Consider the following 26,202-nt stretch of genomic DNA (forward strand, 5'->3'; position numbering starts at 1 on the left):
AATAAGGGGACTAAAGCTGTGCACAATATTCCAGGTGCGGTCTCACCATTGCCTTGTACAGTTGCAACAACACTTCCTTACCTTTACACTATTCCTTTAGCTATAAATGCCAACATTCCATTCACTTTCTTTATTACCTGCTGCACCTGTATGCAAGTTTTCTGCGATTCATGCACAAGGACACCCAGATCCCTCTGCACCGGAGCACCCCAAAGTCTGCCCATTTAGATAATAAGTTGCCTTAAATCTTTCTGACCAAAACGGATAACCTCACACTTATCCACATTAAACTCCATCTGCCACATTTTGGCCCACTCACCTAACCTATCTATATCCATTTGTAAGATTCATATTACCCCATTGCAACTTACTGTCCCACCTATTTTAGTGTCATCTGCAAATTTGGCTATAGAATCTTCTATCCCGATATTCAAGTCATTAATATAGATTGTAAATAGTTGGGGCCCAAGGACCGAACCCTGTGGCACGCCACTAGTCATATCTTGCCATCCAGCAAAAGATCAATTTATCCCGACTCTCCTTCAGCCAGTCTTCTATTCGAGCTAATAAATGACCTCTACACCCATGTGATCTCACCTTGTGTATTAACCTTTTTCTGACACCTTACCAAATGCCTTCCGGAGAGCAGATATACTACATCAAATAATAATCATCTTTATTAGTGTCACAAGTAAGCTTATATTAACACTGCAATGAAGTTACTGTGAAAATCCCCTAGTCGCCACATTCCGGCGCCTGGTCGGGTACACAGAGGGAGAATTCAGAATGTCCAATTCACCTAACAAGCACGTCTTTCAGGGCTTGTGGGAGGAAACCCACGCATACACAGGGGGAACCTGCAGACTCCGCACAGACAGTGACCCAATCTACAGGATTCCCATTATCCACTTGGCTCGTTATATCTTCGAAGAACTCTAGCAAATTAGTCAAACATGATTTATCCTTCATAAACCCATGCTGACTCTGATGGATAGCGTTTTGACTTCTATTTGTCTTGATATTACTGCCTTAATAATGGGTTCTAACAATTTCCCAACAACAGATGTTAAACTAACTGGTCTGTAATTTCCTACATTCTGCCTCCCTCCCTTTTTGAATAATGGCATTATATTAGCATTTTTCCAATCCATTGGAACCTTTCCCGTGTTCAGGGAATTTTGCAATATTATAACCATTCGATCCGCTACCTCCACTGTCACTTTCTTTAACGCCCTAGGGTGCAGGCCATCAGGCCGTGGAGACTTGGAATAGTTTGTTGAGTATGGCTTTCCTATTGATGCTGATGGTTCCAAGTTTCACCCTTTCTATTACCTCAGAATTACCCGTTCCCATAGGAATGGTACTAGTGTCCTCCACGGTGAAAACTAAGGCAAAATATTGATTTAGCATCTCCGCCATTTCGGTGTTCCCCACTATTAACTCTCCGGTTTCATCTTCCAAGGGGCCAACATTCACTTTAGCGACTCTCTTCCCTTTTATGCACTTATAGAAGCTTTTGCTATCCTTTTTGCTATTTTTCTTTTATAATTTACCTAACCGTTTTTTTATATTTGAAAGTTTCCCAACCTTCCAGCCTACCACTAGCCTTTGCAACATGGTACACCATAGCTTTCGTCTTTATATTGTCCTTAAACTCCTTGCTTAAGACATGGATTTTTTTCCCCCCCTCTTACCGCCATTCGTCCTCTTTAGAATATATTTTCGATGCGAGGAATTGAGTCGCTCCTTAAACAACTGCCACTGCTCACCAGCTGTCCTACCTTTAGGCCTTCCTGTCCATTTTACTCGGACCAAATATGTCCGATGTAATTATCTTTATTTAATCCCAGAACGCTAGTGTGGGACTCCACTTTCCCGCCCCCAAACTGAATTTTGAATTCCATCATATTATGGTCACTATTCCCTCGAGGATGCTTAACTATGAGGTAATTAATTAATCCCACCTCATTACACAATACCAAATTCAGAGTGGCCTGCACCTTGGTTGGTTCCACAATATATTGTTCCAAGAAACAATCTCTTATACATTCAATGAACTCATCCTCGAGACTACGCTTGCCAATTTGATTAATCCTGTCTATTTACATATTAAAATCACCCATGATTATTGCCGTACATTTTTTACAAGCCCCAGTGTTTCCTGGTTTATACTGTAGTCCAGAGCTTAGAGTCTGGGCAGCTGAAGGCAAGACTAATGGTGGAGCAAATGGCTAGAATCAGGGAGGTGCAGCGATCTGGAGGGTTGTGGGGCTGCAGGAGATTACAGAGATAGAGAGAAATGAGGACACGGAAGGATTTGAAACTTATTTTCTTTCAAAATAAAACGCTACTTAGTCAGGAACCAGCGTAGGACCATGAGCACTGGGATGATTAGGATATAGGCAGCAGACCTTTGGATGAGCTTAAGGTTTTAGAGGCTGGAAGATGGGACGCTGGTTAGAGCTGCACTGAAACAGTGAAGTGGCAACAAAACATGAATGAGGATGTCGCTAGATGAGTTTAGGCAAGGCAGAGTCAGCTGATGTTAAGGGTGAAAACAGGCAGTCTGGCGCTGAAGCTCATTGCGGGACAACACCAAAGTTACAAACAGTCTAACTCAACTCACAGCAGAGATATGGGTGGCACAGTGGTTAGCACTGCTACTTCAAAGCGTCAGGGACCCCGGGTTCAATTCCGGCCTTGGGTGACTGTCTATGTGGAGTTTGTCCGTTCTCCCCGTGCCAGCGTGGGTTTCATCCAGATGCTCCGGTTTCCTCCCACAGCCCATAGATGTGTGGGTTAGGTGGATTGGCCGTGATAAATTGCCCGTTTGGTGCAGGTTAGGTTATGGGGTTACGGGGATAGGGTGGTGTGGATGGGGGAGTGCTCTTTCAAAGGGTCAGTGCAGCCTTGATGGGTCAAAGGCCTCCTTCTGCACTGCAGGGATTTTATGATCCTATGATACCACTGCTGTGTTACGAGTCTATCGTTTATAGCAAGGGCAATTCAATACAAACATGAACCATTAGAATTTCAACCTGCAAATGGGCTTAATTTTGCTCTCAATAAATTGATGCAATCCAGCAAATTGAGCTTAGAAAATATCCCCACGGTCTGTTTAACAATGGACGATCATGCGAATAACACAGAATCCCAGGCATGTGGCCTGGAATACGATTGTCAGACTAACAAAAACAGCACGTCTGTAACCCATTGCATTTGCAATAGAAGTAGATATCTCCTTTTGTTGCTGGAGGATACCAGGAACCCCTTATGCACAACACGAGGAGGAGAAATCCCTCTCCTTCCACTTGTTCAAAGACATTTCCTTAGCCATGATACAAGGCTAATGAGCAGAGATTTTATCATGGCTGACCTTGTGAAGGTGTCTGACACCATTGGGTTAGACCCATTTATAGTTCCAGCCTTGGCTCAGTGAGGAGCACTCGACTCAGTAGATTAGGACAGGAGTTGCACTCCAGAAACTTGAGCACAAAATCAAGGCCGACTCCCCTTTGTTCCAGCACTGGAGAAGTATTGCATGGTCTGAGGTGCTGTCTTTCAGAAATGTTAAAATGAGGCCCCATCTGCCCTCTCAGGTGGGCATAACAGATTCCAGAACACAATTTTAGAGTTCTCCCCAGTCTGCTCCAGGCAATATTTATCCTCCATCAACATCCCGAAAACAGATGACTTGGTTTGTGAGATGTTGCGCTAATCGGCTGCTATCGATTCGGAGAATAAAACATTTGAAAGGTACATCAGTGGATGCAAAGTGCTTCAGGATGATTAAGGGCCTTTCATGTTGATTCCCTTAGTTCCTGTTTCTTTCATTTTGTCTTTATCATTTTGGTCTACGGATCATTATTGGAGACATACTGAGCAGAGGAAGTAAAGAACTAGTGTTATAAAGTTTTGTATTTTGGGCAGAAGAACCCAGACTTTAAGGCACCCAAGAAATTGGATGGGTTTGTTTTGATTGGTTGGCTGGTGGCCAATGGATTGCCCAGGGACAGTATTCTGCCTGGCAACTGACAGGGATTGGTTCACATCATGTGGGGGTTTTGGAGAGGTTCATCCTGTACCTCAGCTTCACCCAGCCCTCACCTGTGGCTCCAAGTGTGACAGCGGCCACCTGCTGGTAAACTGTTTTAACAGACAAGCCAAACCAAGGAAGGTAGCCAATGGGTCTCCTACCCTCGGCAACCTAGGGATTTGTCGACCCTATCATGCAAAGATAGATTCCGGTTGACTAGGTGGATGAGACTAATGAAAGGCTCAATGCTCTTTAAGGTGGACTAGCATCATGCTGTGGAACATGTAGAGCTCGACATAACACAGAAGGAGTCCTGATCCCCCACTGCATCTGATCGATCTCCAGATGTCTAGACTAGTCTTAGCACTGGACCAGAATAGGTCAAATTGAGAGAGGGGCTGATGATGCGCAACTCCCCCTCACTATAATGCAAGTTACATGCATCCTATTGTTGGAAAATAAAGAGATAGTTTTAAGTAATTTGCATTTGTGGGTGCTAGGATTAAGACTTTATGGCTTTAAGCTTAATTTATATTTCTGCAGTGGTGTGTTAAGGAGTCTTCAGTTTTATTTTCACTTTAAAGGATGCCTCCACGTTAATGAGGTTTTATGACTCTAAAGCAAATACAGGATATAAAAACTGGACTGTTGCCTAGCAACAGAACCACAGGGGAACAGAAAGCAGTTTTGAGGTTCAGTAATTGTGCAGGGAATGGCTTTAGGCTCTCTCTAGCAGGATATGAAGGGAGAATAGACAGAGCAGATCCCAAACTAAAGATTGGAAAGGTCCCAAAACTAGGGAGAGCGAAGAAAAGAGGTTCCAAAACTTCCTTCCAGTCAAAGGAAAGGAACAGGAATCTGGAAAAGGTCTTGCTAAGTAAAGTTAAGAGTAAAGAGCAGAGGCTCCAAGTTAAAAAATGAGATAATTTGGGCTGGTGGGAAGCCAGAGATCCAAGGAGACAATCAAAAGTTGGTGACTCATTACTAGTGAAGTAGTGGTGTTCTGTTGGTATGGCTGGGTTCTTGAGAGATTGTGTGGAAGGCGATGCTTGAGTGCCTATGGCGCTCGAGGGCAGAGGAACATCAGAGAGGTTGAAATGCTGGAAGCGAACCTTGGTAATGACATCCAAGAGAAAGTCTTATTTGGGAGCAGATTTCAAGGTCCGTTCTTTGAGAGCAGAAATTGGAAATCTTCAAGTGGAAGTCAGAGTCCCAGTGAGATCAGCTAGTTCACAGTGTGACAAGCATCTGGGGGGAATTGATGGGAAATCCAGAGAAGTTGTTTTGGGTGGCATCTGTTGCTTGGTTTTAGAGTGGAGTGTCTGAATACAGTTTGCCTACTGGTTTACATGGGCCGAGAACATCATAGTACAAGATACATTTTATAACTAGTGTCATCTTTACGATGAATGTACAAAGTTGTTATATACACCATTTTATATCTGTTGCAGTAATGGTATTGAGTGTGTTAAGGTATATATTTGTTGAAGTAATATTATAGAACCTATAATAAGGTGCACAGACTGTGTGTCTGCTAAAGCTGTAATTAAGGTGTCAAAAAAACTGAGGTAACCATGGCTTCTAACCATTTACTTGTTTACATATAGATGGCTAATGGGATATTGTTTTGATTGCTGGAGATTCCCTGGGGTATAGATAATTTGAGGGATTGTGTTTAGTCCTAGCTAAGCAGGTCATGGGGCATCTTAATGGGACAGTTGATGTAATTAATAGGAGGAGCCAGTTCGGTCTGTAGATTGCAGTTTTGACAAATGCAGTTAGGTTGAGCATAAGGGTCTGACAAGACAGAAGTGCACTGGAGCTGCTCTTGAAAGGTTCTCTCTCTAAAAGGTCCAAACAGATGAGCAAGTTAACCTGTTTTGTTAATTTATTTATGACATTTGAACCATATTGGGTTACTTGGCTGGAATATTTAAAGTGAAGATGCGGGGCATTAGTTAAAGGTTTTCCTTTTATTTGAGGACTGTTTGACTGTGAATTGTGGAGCTATTTCTGTGATGTTAATGTAGTTAAAACTATGTTAAAAATAAAGTTTGATTTAACCTAAACTCCCCATTTGTCAGTGGAATCACTCCCGGAGTGAAGTATCCTTTCTCACAGTTTCACAAACTTCAAATTGCTGGGGTTTCTTGGCTGATATCCTGACGTTAAAGTCTGGTCCGGTATCCTAACATTACAAATCTGTGTATATATCTGTAAACGTATAGTTGGGGTGAAGAAGTACTGTATTATAGTTAATCTTTCCTTGTTCAATAAATGTTATCATTGCTAAACATTCATGAACTGACTTCTGTAACTCTGTCAGTAGCCACCCTCCACATATCCAAACAAAAAATAATAAAGCAAGGATCTATCAAGCCAGATTCCACCCAGGAGTCTGGCTTGGTCCAGTGGTAACATCAACACTTATCTTTCAAGACAACAAAATGGGTCCAATTTGTGGTGCAGGCACACATTTGACTCAAAAAGGAGAATGGAAGGCAGTGGGGGTTAAACATGGGTCAGGTATAGGGGTAGGACACCTGTTCTTCTGCCCAGTAAGGAGCCTCAACTTTCGAGTTACTTTCATTTGGAAACCTTTTTTCACTGGCTCCAAAGCCATTGTACTCCAATAACAAATGGTCTTGCCAATAGACAAACGGCGCATTTCTTCCTTGGCGTGACCCTCTGGACTAGTGTAATATTCTGCAAGGTGAGGGAGAGCTGAGGCACTATTCAAGGGAGACCCAGTTAAAAAGACACAGATTCAACACAAAAGGAAACCAGTTCACTGATCCATCAAACCCCCACGTCCCACGGGGCGCCTCTTCCACCACACATTGATGCCGCAGGGCAATGGCATTTAACTGGTGGAGAAGACACCCACACACTGAACGATCGTCTCTTCTGGACAACTTAGAAGAACTCTGAAAGGAAAATAAATTTGGTTGACCCTGCCCAGAACTGGGCTCGAAGCCACAACATCAAACCACCAGACTTGGCATCAGGTCAAATTTCAGTCTGGGAAAATCAGTCATGTTTGCGCTGTCATGGGTTCAGGTAGATTAGCCTAGTGTGTGGGGAGGTATATAATACATTTCACCAAGTTTGATATTAACTCGACCTAGGCAGACTACATTTCGTTTTGGAATGTTTAGCAGCATTTCTAGGATGGCAGAGATAACAGGATGAGGAGGGTAAAGCATTCCAGAGATTTATTGGATACCTTGGAAGAATGAGTTACAATAGGAGGCTGCGTAAGGAGTTCTGATTCGGAAGAGCAATAGGAACAGCATTTATGTAGACAAGCATTTCTTTAGAGTTACTATGACGACAAACATTTCCCTTCCCCGTTTCACACTAGGTCTTCCACACCTGCATTACACTTGGGAGGTAAAAACACAGCATTGCGTTTTGCAGGTGGAGGATAACGCTGAAGACTATGCGCGCACAATTCTCAAGCCACAAAATGGAACACTGTAATGCAGTTAGAAGATAATGACAAGAAATATCAATGGAAAACTATAGGGCATCCTGATGTAAGGACTCTGCAATCTAACCAAAACAATTCCGATTATTTTGACGTGGAAGAAGGACATAAGGCATACAACCAGCTACTACACCCATCTCCTTTAACAGAACGGCACCTGTCCCTGCAAATGTAGAAGCAAATCACCAGCCCAGCCAAACTACTCGACAACATATTACAGGTTTAGAAGGTGTATTTTTTATAATCTGTTCAGAAAGTATATCATTCATTCTGTGGAGAGAACATTGCCAGCAATTAACTAGAGGAAAGCGAGAACTATCCTTTAAACAGTTTAAAAGCCAATGCTAACACATGATTAATAATTGAAAAGGAGTTTCCTTTGAACATCCACGTGCTACTCACCGTAACCAGCAGCTGATGCTCCTTTTGGAATAAGCCGCAAAGAGAGAGAGAGAGAAGGAACAATTTGAAAGATGGAATAGAGGTTTAAAAAAAAACAATTCAGTTTGACAAAGGTGTTGGAACGAAGCTCCATGGCTTGTTAACGTGGTTTTCAAATCTCTCCACGGCCTCAATTACCTCCCAGCTCTACAAAGGTAGAGATCTCTGCACACCACCAAGACTGGCCACATTCGGTACCCTGGTTTTAATTGTTTCAGCATTGGGGCCTCAAATCTAAGATCTGTTATTCCCTCCCAAGGTTTCTCTGCCTCGCTCTCCGCCTTTAAAGACACAATTTATGACCTTTTCTGAAGAGTCATGTGGACTTGAACCATTAACACTATTTTCCCTCTCCACACATGCTGCGAGATCTGCTGCATTTTTCCATTTTTGTTATAATCACCCTATTTGTTCACCTCCCCTTATATCTCCCTATGTGACTTGGTGTCTCTTAAACACCTTGGGACATTTTATTAGCATAAAGGTGCTATGTAAATGCATGTTACTTTTGATGCTGGCTGCTCTGCCATGTACTTCCAACACTCTTTCAGCTACCCAGCATTTGTAGATTTTTCCATACAATTTCTAATTTATTTCTTGCCCAAGGTTGGTATTCTTTCTCCAAAGATAAGATTCTTCCGTTTTGTTTTAATTTCGCTAGGAAGAATTCAGAATTCCACAAGATATGGAATATCACTGTTAATTGAACAAGTATCTATTCTTTTTATGTCAGAATTGGGCCCCACAGGTCAGATACAGAGTAAAGCTCCCTCTACACTGTCCCCATCAAACATTCCCAGGACAGGTTAAGCACAAGGTTAGATACAGAGTAAAGCTCCCTCTACACTGTCCCCATCAAACACTCCCAGGACAGGTACAGCACGGGGTTAGATACAGAGTAAAGCTCCCTCTACACTGTCCCCATCAAACACTCCCAGGACAGGTGCAGCAGAGGGTTAGATACAGAGTAAAGCTCCCTCTACACTGTCCCCATCAAACACTCCCAGGACAGGTACAGCACAGGGTTAGATACAGAGTAAAGCTCCCTCGACAATGTCCCCATTAAACACACCCAGGACAGGTACAGTACGGGGTTAGATACAGAGTAAAGCTCCCCCTACACTGTCCCCCCCATCAAACATTCCCGGGACAGGTACAGCACGGGGTTAGTTACAGAGTAAAGCTCCCTCTACACTGTCCCCATCAAACATTTCCGGGATAGGTACAGCACAGGGTTAGATACAGAGTAAAGTTCCCTCTACAATGTCCCCATCAAACACTCCCAGGACGGGTACAGCACGGGGATAAAGCTCCCTCTGCACTGTCCCCATCAAACACTCCCAGGACAGGTACAGCACGGGGTTAGATACAGAGTAAAGCTCCCTCTACACTATCCCCATCAAACACTCCCAGGACAGGTACATCACAGGGTTAAATACAGAGTAAAGCTCCCTCTGCGCTACCCTATCATAAATCTTTAAGGCAGTTACACACAGTTCAGAACTTTCTATTCCCCTTTTAGTAATATACTTTGGTCCCAATCCCTCACCCTGCCCATCAGACGCCTTATAGTTTCTCTGTGAAAAGCACCCCATCTCCTGCAAATTACTTAATTGTTTTTAACTCCATTGGCTCCTGAAGAACTTGTTGAAGGGTTGTGCCGGGGGTATCAGTACCTTGCCCTGGTGTCCATTCTTCCAGTGAATGCTGGCAGTCAGTTTTGGCAAGCTACCTGCATTCCTACAGAGCTCATTCCTTCCCTGACCCAATGTTCACATACATCCATTTTCCAGCCGTGATTGCTAGTTATCAACCAGCCAAATCGATTTTCCTTTCCTGACTTTAGAAAAGCTGCAGCAATCCTGCCCTGGGATAAGATAACTCGCTCAAAAAGGTTCACTGACATCAGCTCACTGCTTTATCCAGATCAACCAGCAAAGGGACAACTAATCTTAATCACTTATCACTTTTATTGCATTCAGTTTGTAAATCTCGAAATCTAGACAGTAGCAGCTGATTCAATGGGGCTGCAATAACAGGAAAAACCAAGTCCCAATTCTGTCTCCTTCCAATCTCCACACACAAGCATTTCAGAGGCAGGCACCCAAGACAATTATAGAAGTGCCAACTGAGCAGAGATCAGGGGCGAAATTCTCCACCAACGACGCGATGTCCGCTGACTGGCGCCAAAAACGGCGCCAATCAGACGGGCATCGCGCAGGCCCAAAGGTGCGGAATGCTCCGCATCTTTGGCGGCCTAGCCCCAACATTGAGGGGCTAGGCCGACGCCGGAGGGATTTCCGCCCCGCCAACTGGCGGAAATGGTGTTTGTTGCCCCGCCAGCTGGTGCGGAAATGCGGCGCAGGCGCGGGAGCTTCAGCGGCCGCTGACAGTTTCCCGGCGCATGCGCGGGAGCGTCAGCGGGCGCCGACAGTTTCCCGCGCATGCGCAGTGGGGAGAGTCTCTTCCGCCTCCGCCATGGTGGAGACCGTGGCGGAGGCAGAAGGGAAAGAGTGCCCCCACGGCACAGGCCCGCCCGCGGATCGGTGGGCCCCGATCGCGGGCCAGGCCACAGTGGGGGCACCCCCCGGGGTCAGATCGCCCCGCGCCCCCCCCCCCCCCCCCCTCCCAGGACCCCGGAGCCCGCCCACGCCGCCTGGTCCCGCCGGTAAATACCATGTTTGATTTACGCCGGCGGGACAGGCAATTTCTGGGCGGGACTTCGGCTCATCCGGGCCGGAGAATTGAGCGGGGGGTCCCGCCAACCGGCGCGGCCCGATTCCTGCCCCCGCCCAATCTCCGGTACCGGAGACTTCGGCGGGAGCGTGATTCACGGCGGCCAACGGCCATTCTCCGACCCGGCGGGGGGGTCGGAGGATGACGCCCCAGATAACTAGCAGCTAAGTACCTGCATTTATGTTGCCCCTTTCAAGATCATATTATTGTATCTTTGAAGAGCAAAAATGTGGGAAATGTGACAGCCAATTTGGACACACAAGTAAGCTTCCACAAACCGCAAAGTTTTGATAACCAGGCAATAACTTATTTAAGGGGTAAATATTAGTTAAGGGGTAAATATTAGCCAGTACACCGAGGAGGCTTTCCCGGCTCTTCTTCAAAATAGAGTGGTGGGACATTTTGCATTCAACTTGAGGGGCCTCAATTTCATAAAAATAAATTTAGAGTACCCAATTCACTTGTTCCAATTAAGGGGCAATTTAGCGTGGCCAATCCACCTAGCCTGCACATATTTGGGTTGTGGGGGCGAAACCTACGCAAACACGGGGAGAATGTGCAAACTCCACACGGACAGTGACCCAGAGCCGGGATCGAACCTGGGACCTCGGCGCCGTGAGACAGAAGTGCTAACGAATGCGCTACCGTGCTGCCTAAGGAGCCTCAATTAAACATCTTATTGGAAAAGCATGTCCAACAGTGCAGTATTCCCACTGTCCTGGACTTTATGCTCAAATATCTTAAATGGGACATGAAGCCAAACCCTTCTGATTCAGAGGACAGGATGCTGCGAATGGAGTCTCAGCTGAAACGCTGGATCAGCAAGGAACAGAGCTGCGGCCTGGGTGGCCTACACTGGATCATGACTGTTCACTGAGCACGCAGGCACTGAAGGAACAAAATAAATTTCCAAGAACTCTGGAAAAGTTTTCCTGTTTGTCAATGTGACCAAGTAACCAGGTAATAAGAACAGCAGCATTCTGTACTTTCAATGCCTGGATTTAAAAAAAAATATTATTTCATGACGTGTGAATGTCACTGGCAAGGCCAACATTTATTGTCCATTCCCAATTGCACTTGAACTGAGTGGCTTACTCAGCCATTTCAGTGGGCAGTTAAGGGTCAACCACATTGCTGGGGGCTCTGGAATCTGGAACATGGGAGGTCAGACCAGGAAAGGACAGCAGATTTATTTTCCTCAAAGGACTGCATGACTTTCATAATAATCAGCCAGTGTTTCATGGCACCATGACTGAAGCCAGCTTTCACTCTCAGGCATTTTATTGATTAACATAATGTTATAATTCCACCAGTTGCCATTGTGGGATTTGAACAATGCTCCCAGGGCCTCTGGATATTAGTCCAGTGACATGAGCATTACTCCATCATCTCCCCAATAACCCAGAAAATGCGCGTCCATGTTCCATCTTGGCAGTGTGAGAATGGAATGTAATTGAGAGTCTGGAAATAAAACGATGAAGTGAGCATGAATTTGTTGGATTGTCAGAAAAAACCCACCCAAAATCAGTGGCCCAAATCATCCGGTCCCACCCACCACCAGAATGGCCAGAGGCGGGACGGAGAATTCAACAGACAAGCAAAAGGTGCGCTGACCTCGGGCAGGAACTTCCGGCCCTGACGGCGGGCAGGACAGGAAAATCCTGCTCACTGCGTTCTTCAGGGAAGGAAACTTGCCACCCTTACCCGGCCTGCCCCTAGTGACTAGTTCCATGCAAAGGTGATTGAATCACAATTCCTCTCCGAGGTGCCAGACCAATGCACTCAGTTGGGGCATCTAGGAATGGGCAATAATTGCAGACTTACCGGCGATGCTAACGTTCCGAGAATGACTTCTCTTTTTGAAATCGCTTCCTGCAACAAAGCGGTTTAAATTCAAATGGGTCTTCCTTCACATGGTGGCACAGATGTGATGAGGAACAAACTCAATGAGGAATCAAGGTGCTTAAGCCCCATCTCCACAGTACCACAAAGAATGCAAACTCTGAAACACCGCGCCATGCCCAGAGCGGTGCATGGATGTTTACTTTTCTTGCACGCTAATTCCTCAACCACATTCAGGTTTTCAACTTTGAATTTTAACTGAACACCAAGAGTGGCTGTTACAGATCATTCTGTTCAGCCTGTTCTCCCAGGTGTGAACTCTGCAATATCTCCATGGTACATAATAAAAATAGACCACGAGGAGTCCACATCTCGTCACATAAACCAAAAGGAAATCAAAAAGTAAATTCCAGAAATTGCACATAAATAATTGCAAATAAATAATTGTGCCAAATAAAACCAGACATGACATGCATACTTGGCGTAAAACTGGGCTTGAAGATTTTATGGACTGAAATTGTGGTGTGTGAAATTGGTAACAAATGTGTTGACGTGCAATTCTTTTGCCCACTATTTTAACAAAGGGTATGAGCCCATTTGTCTGAAGCACCTTCTATTAAATACCGACGTGGAAACTCAACGAAACAGTGATTGTATCGCAAAATACTCCCCAACGCAATTTAAAGCAGGAGGAAATAACTGGGCATGAGCAACAATGGGAACATGTTTAGGAGATGACTGCGGCCCGATTTGGGGTTACAACAGTGAGTACGCCGCAAAAGTACCCAAGTGACTGTAAATACTTGGGACATCCTGTGGTCGTGAAAGACACTATATTAATACAAATCTACCTAAAAGATAAAGAGGCAGCGAGATGGAGGGGTTTGGGGAGACAGTTTCAGAATTTACAATTTAGATGGATGGAGGATCCATGGAGGAAGAAGTTCATAAAGCAGGCCAGCGAAAAGAGGAGGTGGACCAAGGGCGAAAGGATGTTGCCAATGCCAGAGAGGGGGAGGGGCTTGTACATGAGGATACAAAATAATGACAAGATGGTCAATAATAAATTCCAAAAGGGAAGTCAAGAAACATTTCTTTACAGTGGTGAGAATGTGAAATTTACTAGCATGTGGAACAGCCTAGGCCAATAACATAGATACATAAATCATAGAATTTACAATGCAGAAGGAGGCCATTCGGCTCATCTGGTCTACACTGGCCCTTGGAAAGAGCACTCTACTCAAGCCCACAGCTCCACCCCATCCCTGTAACCCAGTAACCCCACCTAACCTTTTTGGACACTAAGGGGCAATTCAGCATGGCCAATCAACTCAACCTGCACATCTTTGGACTGTGGGAGGGAACCGGAGCACCCGCCCGGAGGAAACCCACACAAACACGGGGAGAAAGTGCAAACTCCACACAGTCACCAGAGGCCGGAATTGAACTCGGGTCCCTGGAGCTGCGAGGCAGCAGTGCTAACCACATCTCACTGAAAGCTGGCTATGTCCATCGGGGAGAAAGGGATCAATTCACTGATATGGTTAGATGAAGTAGGGTTAGGGGACATGGCTCATGTGGGACATAAAGTCAGGCATTGGCCTGTTTGCCGAATGGTATGTTTGAGCTGTAAGCACAATGTAATGTGATTTTACATGAACATATTAACCTGCCTGTTACCAATACCATAATACTATTCAACTTCTAACCATTCGTGTCCTTCCCCCACCCACCCCAGTCACTGACATCATGAAAACTTCCATCAAAATATTGCAAAATTTCCTCCGCTTCATCATAATGATCGGATAAACTGGAATCAGATTGGTATGTTAATACTTTCTTTAGTTTTGATCCCTTCTCTCTGTGCAGTCCTGACAAGGCCAATATTCAAAACAACAGCAACTACAAAGGCCGTTTGTGTGGAGGAAGAGATAGGACTGTGTCTTCAGGTGGCTGATTAATCCTGGGTTTAGGGGCCACTTATCTCAATTGGAAACATGTGGCAGCAGAAACCTGGATTTAAAGCAGACAAACTGTTTCTTCTTTATCCAGTTAATACTGCAGACAAATTCTCCCCAGCCCTCATACCTGCAACCTTATCAATCCTTCTCCAAACATCAAGGTAAGGATTGTTAAATCAACAATCACAGCTCAGCATGACACCGTCCTCACTTGACTACCCGCACAGAATCATAGCATCATAGAATTTACAGTGCAGGAGGCCATTCAGCCCATCACATCTGCACCAGCTCTTGAAAAGAGCATCCTACCCTTTTTAAAAAAAAATTTAGAGTACCCAATTCATTTTTTCCAATTAAAGGGGCAATTTACCATGGCCAATCCACCTACCCTGCACATCTTTGGGTTGTGGGGGCAAAACCCACGCAAATACGTGGAGAATGTGCAAACTCCACACGGACAGTGACCCAGAGCCGGGATCGAACCTGGGACCTCAGTGCTGTGATGCAGCAATGCTAACCACTGCGCCACCTTGCTGCCCAAGAGCACCCTACCTAAGCCCACACCTCCACCCTATCCACCTAACCCAGTAACCCCACCTAACCTTTGTTGGCCACTAAGGGCAATTTAGAATGGCCAATGCAACTAACCTGAACACCTTTGGACTGTTGGAGGAAACCGGAGCACCCGGAGGAAACCCACACAGACACAGGGAGAACGTGCAAACTCCGCACAGACAGTGACCCAAGCCAGGAATCGAACACTGTGAAGGAGTGCTAACCACTGTGGTACGGTGCTGCCCTGGCTGTGATTTCTAGCAGAGAGTTGCAGCTACCGGAGTGACAGTCCTATCCCTAAATGAGGATTGGGTCGATAGGGTTGGGTCGATAGGTTGCCTTCACCCGTCAGCCAGACTGGGATCGCTTCAACACAATGTAAACCATTGATCGTGAAGAGGCTTCACACAGTAAACATTGATCCCCTCATTGGGGATGTAGAACATGGGGCCACAGTCTCAGGATAAGGGATTGGTCATTTAAGACCGGGATGAGGAGAAATCATTTCACTCAAATGGTCGTGAATCTTTAGAATTCTCTAGCCTATGTTCCATCATTCAATATATTTAAAAGCGGAGATAGTTTTTGACCCGTCAGGCCATTGATGCATCCACGTCAAGAGTACTGCATACAGTTTTGGTCTCCTTATTCAAGGAGGGAAACACTTGCAATGGAGGTAGTTGAGAGAAGGTTCATTAGGTTGATTTCTGGGATGAAGGTGTTGCTTTGTAAGGAAAGATTGAACAGTTTAGGCCTATACACATTGGAATTAAGAAGAACGCAAAATGATCTTGTGGAAACAGATAAGGTTTTGAGTGGGCTTGACAGGATAGATGTTGAGAGGATGTCTCCCCTACTGGGGGAATCTAGAACTAGGGGAAATAAAGGGTTTTCTGTTTAGGATGGAGATAAAGAGGAAGTTATTTTTTCCAGAGTGTCATTAATATTTGAAATTCTCCACTCCAGAGAGCAGCGGACACCGAGTCATTATATATATTCAAAGCGGAGTTAGACAAATTTTTGATTGACAATGGAGTCATGGATTATGGAGAACAGAGAGGCAAGTGGAGTAGAAGCCACAATCAGATTATCCGTGACCTTATTGAATGGTGAAGCAAGCCCGATGGGCCACAAAGTCTATTTCTGCTCCCATTTCTTACATTCATGCCAAGCCCCCAGGAATTGGGGATGGATTTCCAGGACATTGCTGCCAGGAATAACACAGTGGCATTTTTAAAAATGCATTTTCTTCCCCCTATTTTCTTGGAACACTTACATTTATTAGTTATCAAATATCAGTCACTCGGGCAAAAAAGGCTGTTTGACTGAGGAGTCAGGAACTGATCAGACTGCTCAACTGGCCGTGGAAAGGTCCGTCAGCCTCCAGTCCCAAGGGAGGATGGCTGGCAACAGGCGGTCCAGCCTCCACTAAGCACTCCAACCAGAGCTGGTAACCCAAGGCCCTTCCTGCTCGGCATGACTCAGTTCTGCCAAGAGGTAGTGCACTAAGCCAACAAGGGAAACTATGCTATAGCCACTTTATTTTGTGCTTGTGTGTGGTTTTTTTTTTTTTTTAAAAAGTCACAAAAGCTGTTCAAGGCATCGTCTTCCAGAACGCATTGTGAAGCAAAAAAAAAAAAAAAAGTGACAACAAGATAATTCCATTCACAACCTGAGAGGTTAATTTATCCAGCAGTCCCACCACACTGCTGGGCCACTAAGTAGATGTAGCACTGCAATTAGAGAAGCCGCTTTTATCTTAAGTTCCGGAGGTGGCAGTGCCACTTGGAGGAACTATTTTTATTTTATTCAGTTACAATTGTCTTGACCACCGGGCTTAGCGAATCCCGCAGGTTTCCTATTGTGGGGAAGGGGTGGGGGGCATGCTGTTGGCTACAATAGGAACTGGCCAAAACTAGTGCACCATACTGATCCAACATAAGAAGCAGTTTTAAAGGAGGCATTAAACATCTCATAAAAGATGCACTGCCGTTACACGTTTCGCATTGTCGCACCTGAATTCCCCAAAGTGTATGAAGGAGGAATATAAAAGGAACACAAGGGAAAGCTTAGCTAAAGGGGGGCGGGGGGCGACAAGAGAATTGCTGTGAGTTGGTGGTGTGATTTCTTTAAGAATTAACAAGCAATGTATTCAAATAAGCTGTTCTTTTGTGAAGCATTAGACCACACAGCAAATTATAATGTATTCACAACAGCAGGCACAATGTGTAAATGAAGAAAAAGGCTTGTATTTATGTAGCACCTCTCGAAATGTTTCACGTGAGTTACCTTGAAGTGCAGGGATTGTTCAGAGTGTAAAAGCAGCAGCCAATATGCATACAGGAAGGTCCCACAAACTCAAGAATACTCTGTTCGTCTTTCTTTTCTTTTAAGGTGATGCCGGTTTAAGGAGGAATGTTGGCCAGGGCAACACCTTGCTCTTTTCATGTGGTGTAATTTTTGCTACATCCACCTGAACAGCGAGATGGGACCGCAGTTTAACACCTCTGCTAAACTGAGATAGCGCTTCAGCATTAGCAGATAGCATTCCTGCTCTTCTGAAAATAGTGGCCATGGGACAACTGACCATAAGACCTCCACGGTGCAGCCCTTCCTCAATACTGCACTGGTCAGTGTGCACTCGAGGTTGAATGTTCACAGGGTTTTAATATTGATCAGCTATAGGTATGGAGGAACAGCTGCAGAAAACCTAGAAAAAAGATATACAAACCATCTGCAACATTTTCCCCGATTTTCTGAACGTCTTGTGCTGATCTGACAGAGGATTATTGTCAGAGCCCCAATAGAAAGTCATCCCCCAAGTGATTAGTGCTGAAGTGGAGTTTGAACTTGTAACGTCCCGACTGAGTCTCTTTAAGACAGAGATAGATAGGTTTTTGATTAACAAGGGAATCAAGGGTTATGGGGAGGAATAGGCTGTACATTCCATGTAATTCTGGTCTTGGGTGATTAGCCATCGATTGGGTGATTAGCAAGTTTGAATCCTATTTGCAATGCAAGCAATAACCTAAGAAGGACTGCTTGATTATACGATTTTTTTTACTTGTGTGTTCATAGAATTTACAGTACAGAAGGAGGCCATTCGGCCCATCAAGTCTGCACCGGCTCTTGGAAAGAGCACCCTACCCAGGCCCACATCTCCACCCTATCCCCATAAGCCAGTAACCCTAAAACTAAGGGCAATTTTGGACACTAAGGATAATTTAGCATGGCCAATCCACCTAACCTGCAGATCTTTGGTCTGTGAGAGGAAACTGGAGCACCCGGAGGAAACCCACGCACACACGGGGAGAACATGCAAACCCCGCACAGTGACCCAAGCTGGGAAACGAACCTTGGACCCTGGAGCTGTGAAGCAATTGTGCTAACCACTATGCTGCCATGCTGCGTGTTGGGGGACTGTTTTTGTGACTTTGACCTTCGTTAGTATCCTGTCGCTCCCTTATTTGATCAATGCAACAAAGAAGTCTCTCAAGACGGTGCTATCAAAATTCAGCCCGGAAACTTACGACCGTCAGCGAGAGCAGGCAAATTCTCTGCCAGGAGTGTCCAACTCACCTCTATCGCATCTTTGAATTCATCCTCTGCCTCCTGCTCCTCAGGCTCCTCCAGGTTTCCTGGGGTTACGTCCTACAGAGAAAAATCAAAAACATCTATTACTTTTAATGAATCACTGATGTGAAAACAATTAGAAATAGGGGGCAGTGGGAAAATATGGTCGCTCATAACAAATAAAGGAGGCATTGGGCAGTGCAATTGCCTAGTTTCGTGGAACAAAGTGGGACAATGACCTGTTCCAAGCTGGAGATCGCATGGTGTGATACTATCAGACGAATCCCAATTTTGGTTACTTTCAAGCTGATGGGTTATTTTAATATTCATTCATGAAATGTGGGCACCACTGTCAACAGCAGCATTTATTGCCCATCCCTAACTGCCCCTGTGCAGGTGGTGGTGAACCACCGCCTTGAGCCACTGCAATCCATGTGGTGTAGGCCAGAGTTTTTCAAACTTTTTGTCCCTGGGACCCACTTTCGCCAACTGGCTGGCCCTTCGGGACCCACCTGATGGCCGGCACTGATGGCCTGAAGGGCCTCTTTCTGTGCGGTAAAACTCGATGACTCCATGATGTGGAGATGCCAGCGTGGGACTGGGGTGGGCACAGTAAGAAGTCTTACAACACCAGGTTAATGAGGTTCCTCATTCACCTAAGGAAGGGGCTGCGCTCCTAAAGCTAGTTCGAAACAAACCTGTTGGACTTTAACATGGTGTTGTAAGACTTCTTTCTATGAAAGCAGAAAGATATTCAAACTGCAGAGGGGAGCCACAAGGTTGACGTCAATGTTTGAATTACAGGGAAAAAAAACAAGATTTGAATTTTGCTCCCACCATCACAACTACATGAGCACAAAGTAGTTGGCAGCCAAGTATAGTCACTGCTGTCATGCCAATTTCTGCACAGCAAACCCCCGCAAACAGCAATGTGATAAAGATTAGATAATCTGTTTTTTGTGATGTTGATTGAGGGATCAATGTTAGTTAGGACATCAGGGATAACTCCCTGCTCTTATTCAATGTAGTCCCATGGAATCTTTTAAATCGACATGAAAGGCAGAGCCTTCATTTAACATTCTATCTGGAAAACAGCATTTCTAACAAGGTAGCACCCCTGCAGAACTCCACTGGAGTGTTGGCCAAGAGATGGATGTGAACCCACAGCAGTCTGTCTGATGTACGTACAAGCAGATTACCCACTGAGCCATGATTAACATGGAGAAAAGGCTAAAGAAATTTAGACTTAATAGCCTTAATCTTAAAGATAATCTTGCACGAGATGAAATATGCTAATAAATGTTGCGAAAGATCCGAGTGCAATTATTCTGTGGCAGGTTTAATCTGGTAAATCCAATGAGTTTTGCACGGCGTGAGGATCGATACCCAGATAAAAAGACGGTTTTCTCCAGACCCTATTGTCCCTCAGCACATTTTGAATGGATGAATGAACTCTCCAACCTGCTGTTTGGTTTCCCAAAAGCTCCTTCCAACCAGAGAACTGAGAGAGAATGTAAGACCATAAGACATAGAAGAATAATTTTCTTTTTTTTTTTTAAATTTAGAGTGCCCAATTCATTTTTTCCAATTAAGGGGCAATTTTAGTGTGACCAATTCACCTACCCTGCACATCTTTTGGGTTGTGGGGGCGAAACCTACGCAGACACGGGGAGAATGTGCAAACTCCACACAGACAGTGACCCAGAGCCGAGATCGAACCTGGGACCTCGGCGCCGTGAGGCAACAAGGCTAACCCACTGCGCCACCGTGCTGCCCAAGGAGCAGAATTAGGCCACTCAGCCCATCGAGTCTGCTCCACCATTCAATCATGGCTGATATTTTTCTCATCCCCAGTCTCCTGCCTTCTCCCCATAACCCCTGATCCCCTTATTAATCAAGAATCTATCTATCTCTGTCTTAAAGACACTCCATGATTTGGCCTCCACAGCCTTCTGTGGCAATGAGTTCCACAGATTCACCACCCTCTGGCTGAAGAAATTCCTCCTCATCTCTGTTTAAAAGGATTGTCCCTTTAGTCTGAGATTGTGTCCTCTGCTTCTAGTTTTTCCTTCTAGTGGAAACATCCTCTCCACGTCCACTCTATTCAGGCCTCGTAGTATCCTGTAAGTTTCAATAAGATCCCTTGTCATGCTTATTAACTCAGAGTACAGACCCAGAGTCCTCAACCGTTCCTCATACGACAAGCTCTTCATTCCAGGGATCATTCTTGTGAACCTCCTCTGGGCCCTTTCAAGGCCAGCACATCTTTCCTCAGATACAGGACCCAAAACTGCTCACAATACTCCAAATGGGGTCTGACCAGAGCCTTATACAGCCTCAGAAGTACATCCCTGCTCTTGTATTCTAGCCCTCTTGACATGAATGCTAACACTGTATTTGTATGTGTGTATGTGGAGGTCTGTGCCAGCTTCTCTACAGAAATGAGGACCGAGTCTCTTGGTGGGTGATCCTGAAGAGATACTCAATTTAAGGTTAGTTCATTGAAAGACTTCAGTTCAGTGAAGAACCAAATTGATTGGTAATGATCAGGTGTCCCTTTACTTGGCTTCAGTCTTGTCTGTGTGACGGTTCTAAATTACCAGCTAACCATCTGGCTTGCTGTTGGGATGTCTGTCAGCTGGCCAGTCCCCTCTGCCTCTCACTCCTGGGCCATGCATTCTCCTGTATCTCCGCTCACAAAAGCCAATTTCATAGCACTCCTTCTGTTTGCCATCCTGCTGATCTTACCCAGTAGTTGGGATACTTGCATTAATTTCAGGGTGCACCGCGAACCTTTTTACACCTGCCCACGACCAACCCACAGGTCATGATCCCCATTTTGAAAAAGCCTGCTGTAAACACAGTGCTGTTAGGGAGGGACGTCCAGGATTTGATTCAGCTGCAGCGAAGGAACGGCGATTTATTTCCAAGTCAGGATGGTGTGACTTCCAAGGGAAGTCTTAAAAAATTTTGGATGACATTATTGCACAGGCTGCTTCCAGTCTTCACACGCAACCAATGTTTTACAAGCAGCATCTGAGTCGACAGTCTATACTCATAGAGAGAAAGCATTGCTAAAGTTTAATTTGGGGGCAGTGCTGCATTGCCAGATATGATTTAAGCCAAGGCCCATTCTCCCCCAAAAGACACGATAGGCTGAGGTGGGTGCGGGGGGAGAGAGAGAGAGAGAGCGCGAGAGAGAGAGAGAGAGAGAGAGAGAGAGAGAGACAGAGAGAGACAGAGAGAGACAGAGAGAGACAGAGAGAGACAGAGAGTGGGAAGGAGATGGCGAGCAGGAGCAAGCAGGGAGGGGGTGAAGATAGAGACCCTGAGCAGTGGAGAGGGAACAACTGAGTGAGGGAAAGATAGATAGGGAGAAATACCTGGAATACAGAGAGTGAAAACGAGAGCAGACGCTAGCTCTGAATTTTAAGCCTGCAAATCCCCAGTTTATGCTTTTACTCTATCCAGAAAGAGCTTGTGTAGGTCTGGCACCTATTTGTGGTTTTGCGCCTCTTGCATTGGGACTCCAGCTGTTTCTAACACACAGCATGCCAAAATCTATATCCTTATTTATCGTACAATGTGCCAAGATCTATATCCTCAAGTAACACACCACATGCCTAGACTTCTAACCCTCATTTAACATGCAACATACCACAACACATTGTGGTACACAATGTACCATGGTACATGCACTCATTTAATATAAAATGGACCACAAACTGGATCTTTATTTAACACATAATGCCATGAATTAGAACAACTTGGATAAATGTAGTGCCGATTGGTTTTTCATATGTCTCACAGCATTTCACAACCCAAATAAACTATGCTTTTGAAGTGTGGCCATTGTTGTTGTGCAGACAGACATAGTGACCAATCATAAATAGCAAAATCTGACAGACAACAATGTGGTAACAATCAGTTCATCTCTCAGAGGCATTGGTGAAGGGCAAGTACTGGCCATGACTCAGGGAGAGGTCCCTGCACTTCCACTTTGCCCACCTGAATGAGTCACTCACAACTTGCTTTAATGTGTCATCCAAAAAAGGGCACCTGAGGCAATGCAGCCCTCCCTCAGTACTGCACCAAAATGCCAACCTGGATTACTTTCAATTGTCAGCTCCCTCCGGATTACACATGGGCTGAGCAGCTGGATGGGAATTTTAAAATTGAGGTATTACTTAATCAGGAGCCAATGTAAGTCAGTGGTGGCAGCAATGATACACTACACTAAAGTCCCAGTCACAACATGCACTGGGCACTAATCAGCTACTTTCAGCACTATTGGCCAACAGATACTGCAAAATGCAACCCCGTACCAGCCAACTCTGGAAGTGGGGGGACAGGTGAATGCAGATGGTGTCCAAAGCCTTCCAATCCCAGCTGAAAATGGAAGACTCTCAGTCGATCAATCTGGGCTAAATTCAAATTAAGTCAGGAAAGGGACAGATAAGCTAAATTAAACAAAAACCTCCATCCAATTATGTAATTTTTAATTTCAAAATTATGTTAAAATATATGGGGCTGGATTCTCCGTCAGCGGGATCCTGTTTCGCCAGCAGCGCACTCATGCCCGCAGATTTCCCGACGGCGTGAGGGGGGGGGGGGCACAATGGGAAACACCATTGGCCGGGACGAAGTATCCCGCTGCTGGCAGGGGCGCGCCGCGCTGGAAAACGGGTGCGGCGGGACAAAGAATCCCGCCCATGGAGTTTGACAGGATACCTAAATGCCTCAACCTTGAACACTCAAGGAAACTGCTATATAAGGAACTGTACATAATTTCCAGCATTTCTCAAGTTAACAGACAGTCACCTGGTAATACAGAGCTTGAATATTACTGAAGAGAGAGAGTCATGTTGCTGAAGCCTTTCACCTTACACTCAACAGGACAAACACAAGAATACTAAATTTCAAACGTTAACATCAATGTTGAGATTGTTTGATATTTGGCATTCTTGTGCTTGTCCTAAGGAGTGCAAGGTTAAAGGCTCCAGGGACATGCCTCTCATATCAGCAATATTCATGTTAACAAACATCAGTTTCACCCCCCTTTCTCCCCTACTCCCCCCAAAAATTCAAAACTAATCTTTCGAACCCCAAATACAAGGCAGCAATTCAATTGAGAAAAGCGAATGAAAGAGAGAAGAGAATGAACGATAGAAAAATACCAAGGAAGATGTTTCAAACTGAAATCTAACTGAAGGGCCCAGATAGTCTATATATAGAACAACTAATACCCAAGAGTGTCTTGCATATTAGAGTCCAGCTTTAAAGAAATGCAAACCATGACAGTGAGCTATAAGTTCAGAGACTATTTTGTACACACAGCTCATTTAGGGGAGGCAGTGGTATAATGGTATTGTCACTGGGCTAATAATCCAGAGACCGAGAGTAATGCTCTGGGGTCCAGAGTTCGAATCTCACCAAGGCTGTTGGTGAAATTTGAATTCAATAAAAATCTGGTATTAGAAGCCAAATGATGGCCATGAAACTATTGTTGACGTTGTAAAAACCCATCTGGTTCACTAATGCCCTTTAGGGAAGGAAATCTGCTGTCCTTACCAGGTCTGGCCTACACGTTCGACCCACATTCCATGAATGATTTAAAAAAATTTTTTTTTTTTTATTTTTTAAATTCACTGGTACCGATTTCTGTACAAAATAATACACCAGGTGCCTGACACTTACACGGACTACCTGGTGTACAGGTGGAAAAATAACCTGAACGGATTAAGATAAAAAGAGCAAAGATATAGACGTATGTTTGAAGCATTCACATGCATACAATAGGATAATGTACCCCGGAATACAGCAGCTTCAGTCGTGGCTCAGGAGAAAGACCCTCACATCTCCAACTCAGAAAGTTGTGGGCTCAAGTGCCACTCCAGAGTCTCGAGTGTATCATCTAGGTTGACTCTCCAATACTGAGGGAGTGCTGCACCATCTGCGGTGCTGCCTCTCAGAGAACAGATCAAAGCAAAGCCACAAATGTTCTTTCTGATGGCCAGAAAATATTTCATAGCAACTACTCGAGGAAGAGCGAGGGAATTCTTGTGGAGCAATATTTATCTCTCATTTTATATTACTAAATCGGATTACCTGGTCAGAATCAGGTTGCTGTTTGCGGCTTATGAAAAGCTCTATATAAATCCAAGTTCTTTGTTGCTTGCTTCTTTCCAGCAGTATTTATTACTGGAAGTATACACCAGTATAAAAAATCCAAGCAGCTTCTTACCTCCGGGGTACTTGCCGTTGGGGTTATGTCCTGATTCGACCCTCCTTCCGACTCTGACACCACAACCATCTCTGCTTCAATCTCAGTGTTTGATCCAAGAGTCTGCAGTAAAGCTCCCTTATAATCGGTTATAACTGCGGAAACACAATAAAGATAACCACTAAGCTGATGAAAGATGGAGCTGCTTTGATGGCCCAGTGAGCATATGCATTGGTCTGGATTCAAACTATGCAGGCCAAGGACCGAATGCCAGCTTCAAACCAGAATATGGATCCAGACAGAGCAGTGATGGGGGGTTTTGGAATAGGAACAGGACATGATAGAAATGCTCAGCTGTTTAGACAGCATATGTGGAGAGAGAAACGGACTAAACATTTCAAGTCTGTGACACTTCACCAGAACTGGAAAAAGATATCGGAGAGATGAAAGGGGTTTTGAGCAAGGAGTTGCTGGGACAAGGACAAAAGGAAGATCTGTGATGGGGTGGAAGACAGCAGAGAGATGGAAAACAGCAGAGAGATGGAGCAAGAAGAGTTCATCTTCCAGGTGTTACATATTGATATATTACCTGTACAAATCTCTAAAGAGCTCGGAACTAATTAGCTTGGAGCTTACGGTTATGTGCAAGTGTTCCGGGAGCCACATTTCACCGTTGCACTAAAGATTGATGTGAATGAGTTCAAGACAGTTCTTCAAACAAGGTAGAATGGCACGTTAAAGATAAACAGTTGTGGGGCTGGACTTTCCATTTTAGCGGCTAAGTTCCAGCTAAAACAGAGAATTCCTGGGCTTTTCCGCCGGCCAAATCGGCGCCGAACCCTCACCGATTCTGGGACCAGTGAGGGGCTAGCAGCGGCGCACGACAACGACCTGCAGCACTGTACAACATGACAGCGGCCATACGCGGACCTGACCTGCCAATTACCGTCCCACAGGATACCTCATGGCCTCCTTCTACACTGTAAATTCCATCTATGATAAAGATTTTGATTGTTAACCTGTCCTGCCACTTTCAATGATTGTTGCACAAAAAAAAACACAGACCCCTCAGCTCCTACATCCACTTTACAATTGGACCCTTTAGTTTATATTGTGCCTCCGTGATTATCCCACACAAAATGAATCACTTTGCACTGCTCTGCATTAAATTTCATCCACACTTGCCCATTCCATCTACCTGTCCACATCCTTTTGAATTGCTACATTATCCTCCTTATGGTTCACAATACTTCAGAGTTTTGGATCATCTGCTAATTTTTGAAATTGTGCCTTGTACATCAAGGTTTGGTCATTAACGTACATCAGGGCAAGCAGGGGACTCAGC

At 44.9% G+C, this 26,202-nt stretch overlaps 1 protein-coding gene across 5 annotated transcripts in view; it reads right to left on the reverse strand.

Moving 5' to 3' along the window:
* Positions 1 to 26,202, reverse strand: part of zfyve27 (zinc finger, FYVE domain containing 27) — a 180,948-nt gene that overhangs the window by 90,215 nt on the left and 64,531 nt on the right. For 2 of the 5 annotated variants that reach the window (XM_072479641.1, XM_072479637.1), the window contains exons 6-9: positions 24,879 to 25,012; positions 18,641 to 18,712; positions 12,528 to 12,575; positions 7,929 to 7,949 (exon numbers count right to left, since the gene is read on the reverse strand). In XM_072479641.1, coding sequence (XP_072335742.1) covers positions 7,929 to 7,949; positions 12,528 to 12,575; positions 18,641 to 18,712; positions 24,879 to 25,012 — 275 coding nt within the window. The remainder of the gene's footprint in view (positions 1 to 7,928; positions 7,950 to 12,527; positions 12,576 to 18,640; positions 18,713 to 24,878; positions 25,013 to 26,202) is intronic. The other 3 variants (XM_072479638.1, XM_072479639.1, XM_072479640.1) reach the window with 3 other exon arrangements.

This window comes from Scyliorhinus torazame, chromosome 16, assembly GCF_047496885.1.
Source record: "Scyliorhinus torazame isolate Kashiwa2021f chromosome 16, sScyTor2.1, whole genome shotgun sequence".
Lineage (NCBI taxonomy): Eukaryota > Metazoa > Chordata > Chondrichthyes > Carcharhiniformes > Scyliorhinidae > Scyliorhinus > Scyliorhinus torazame.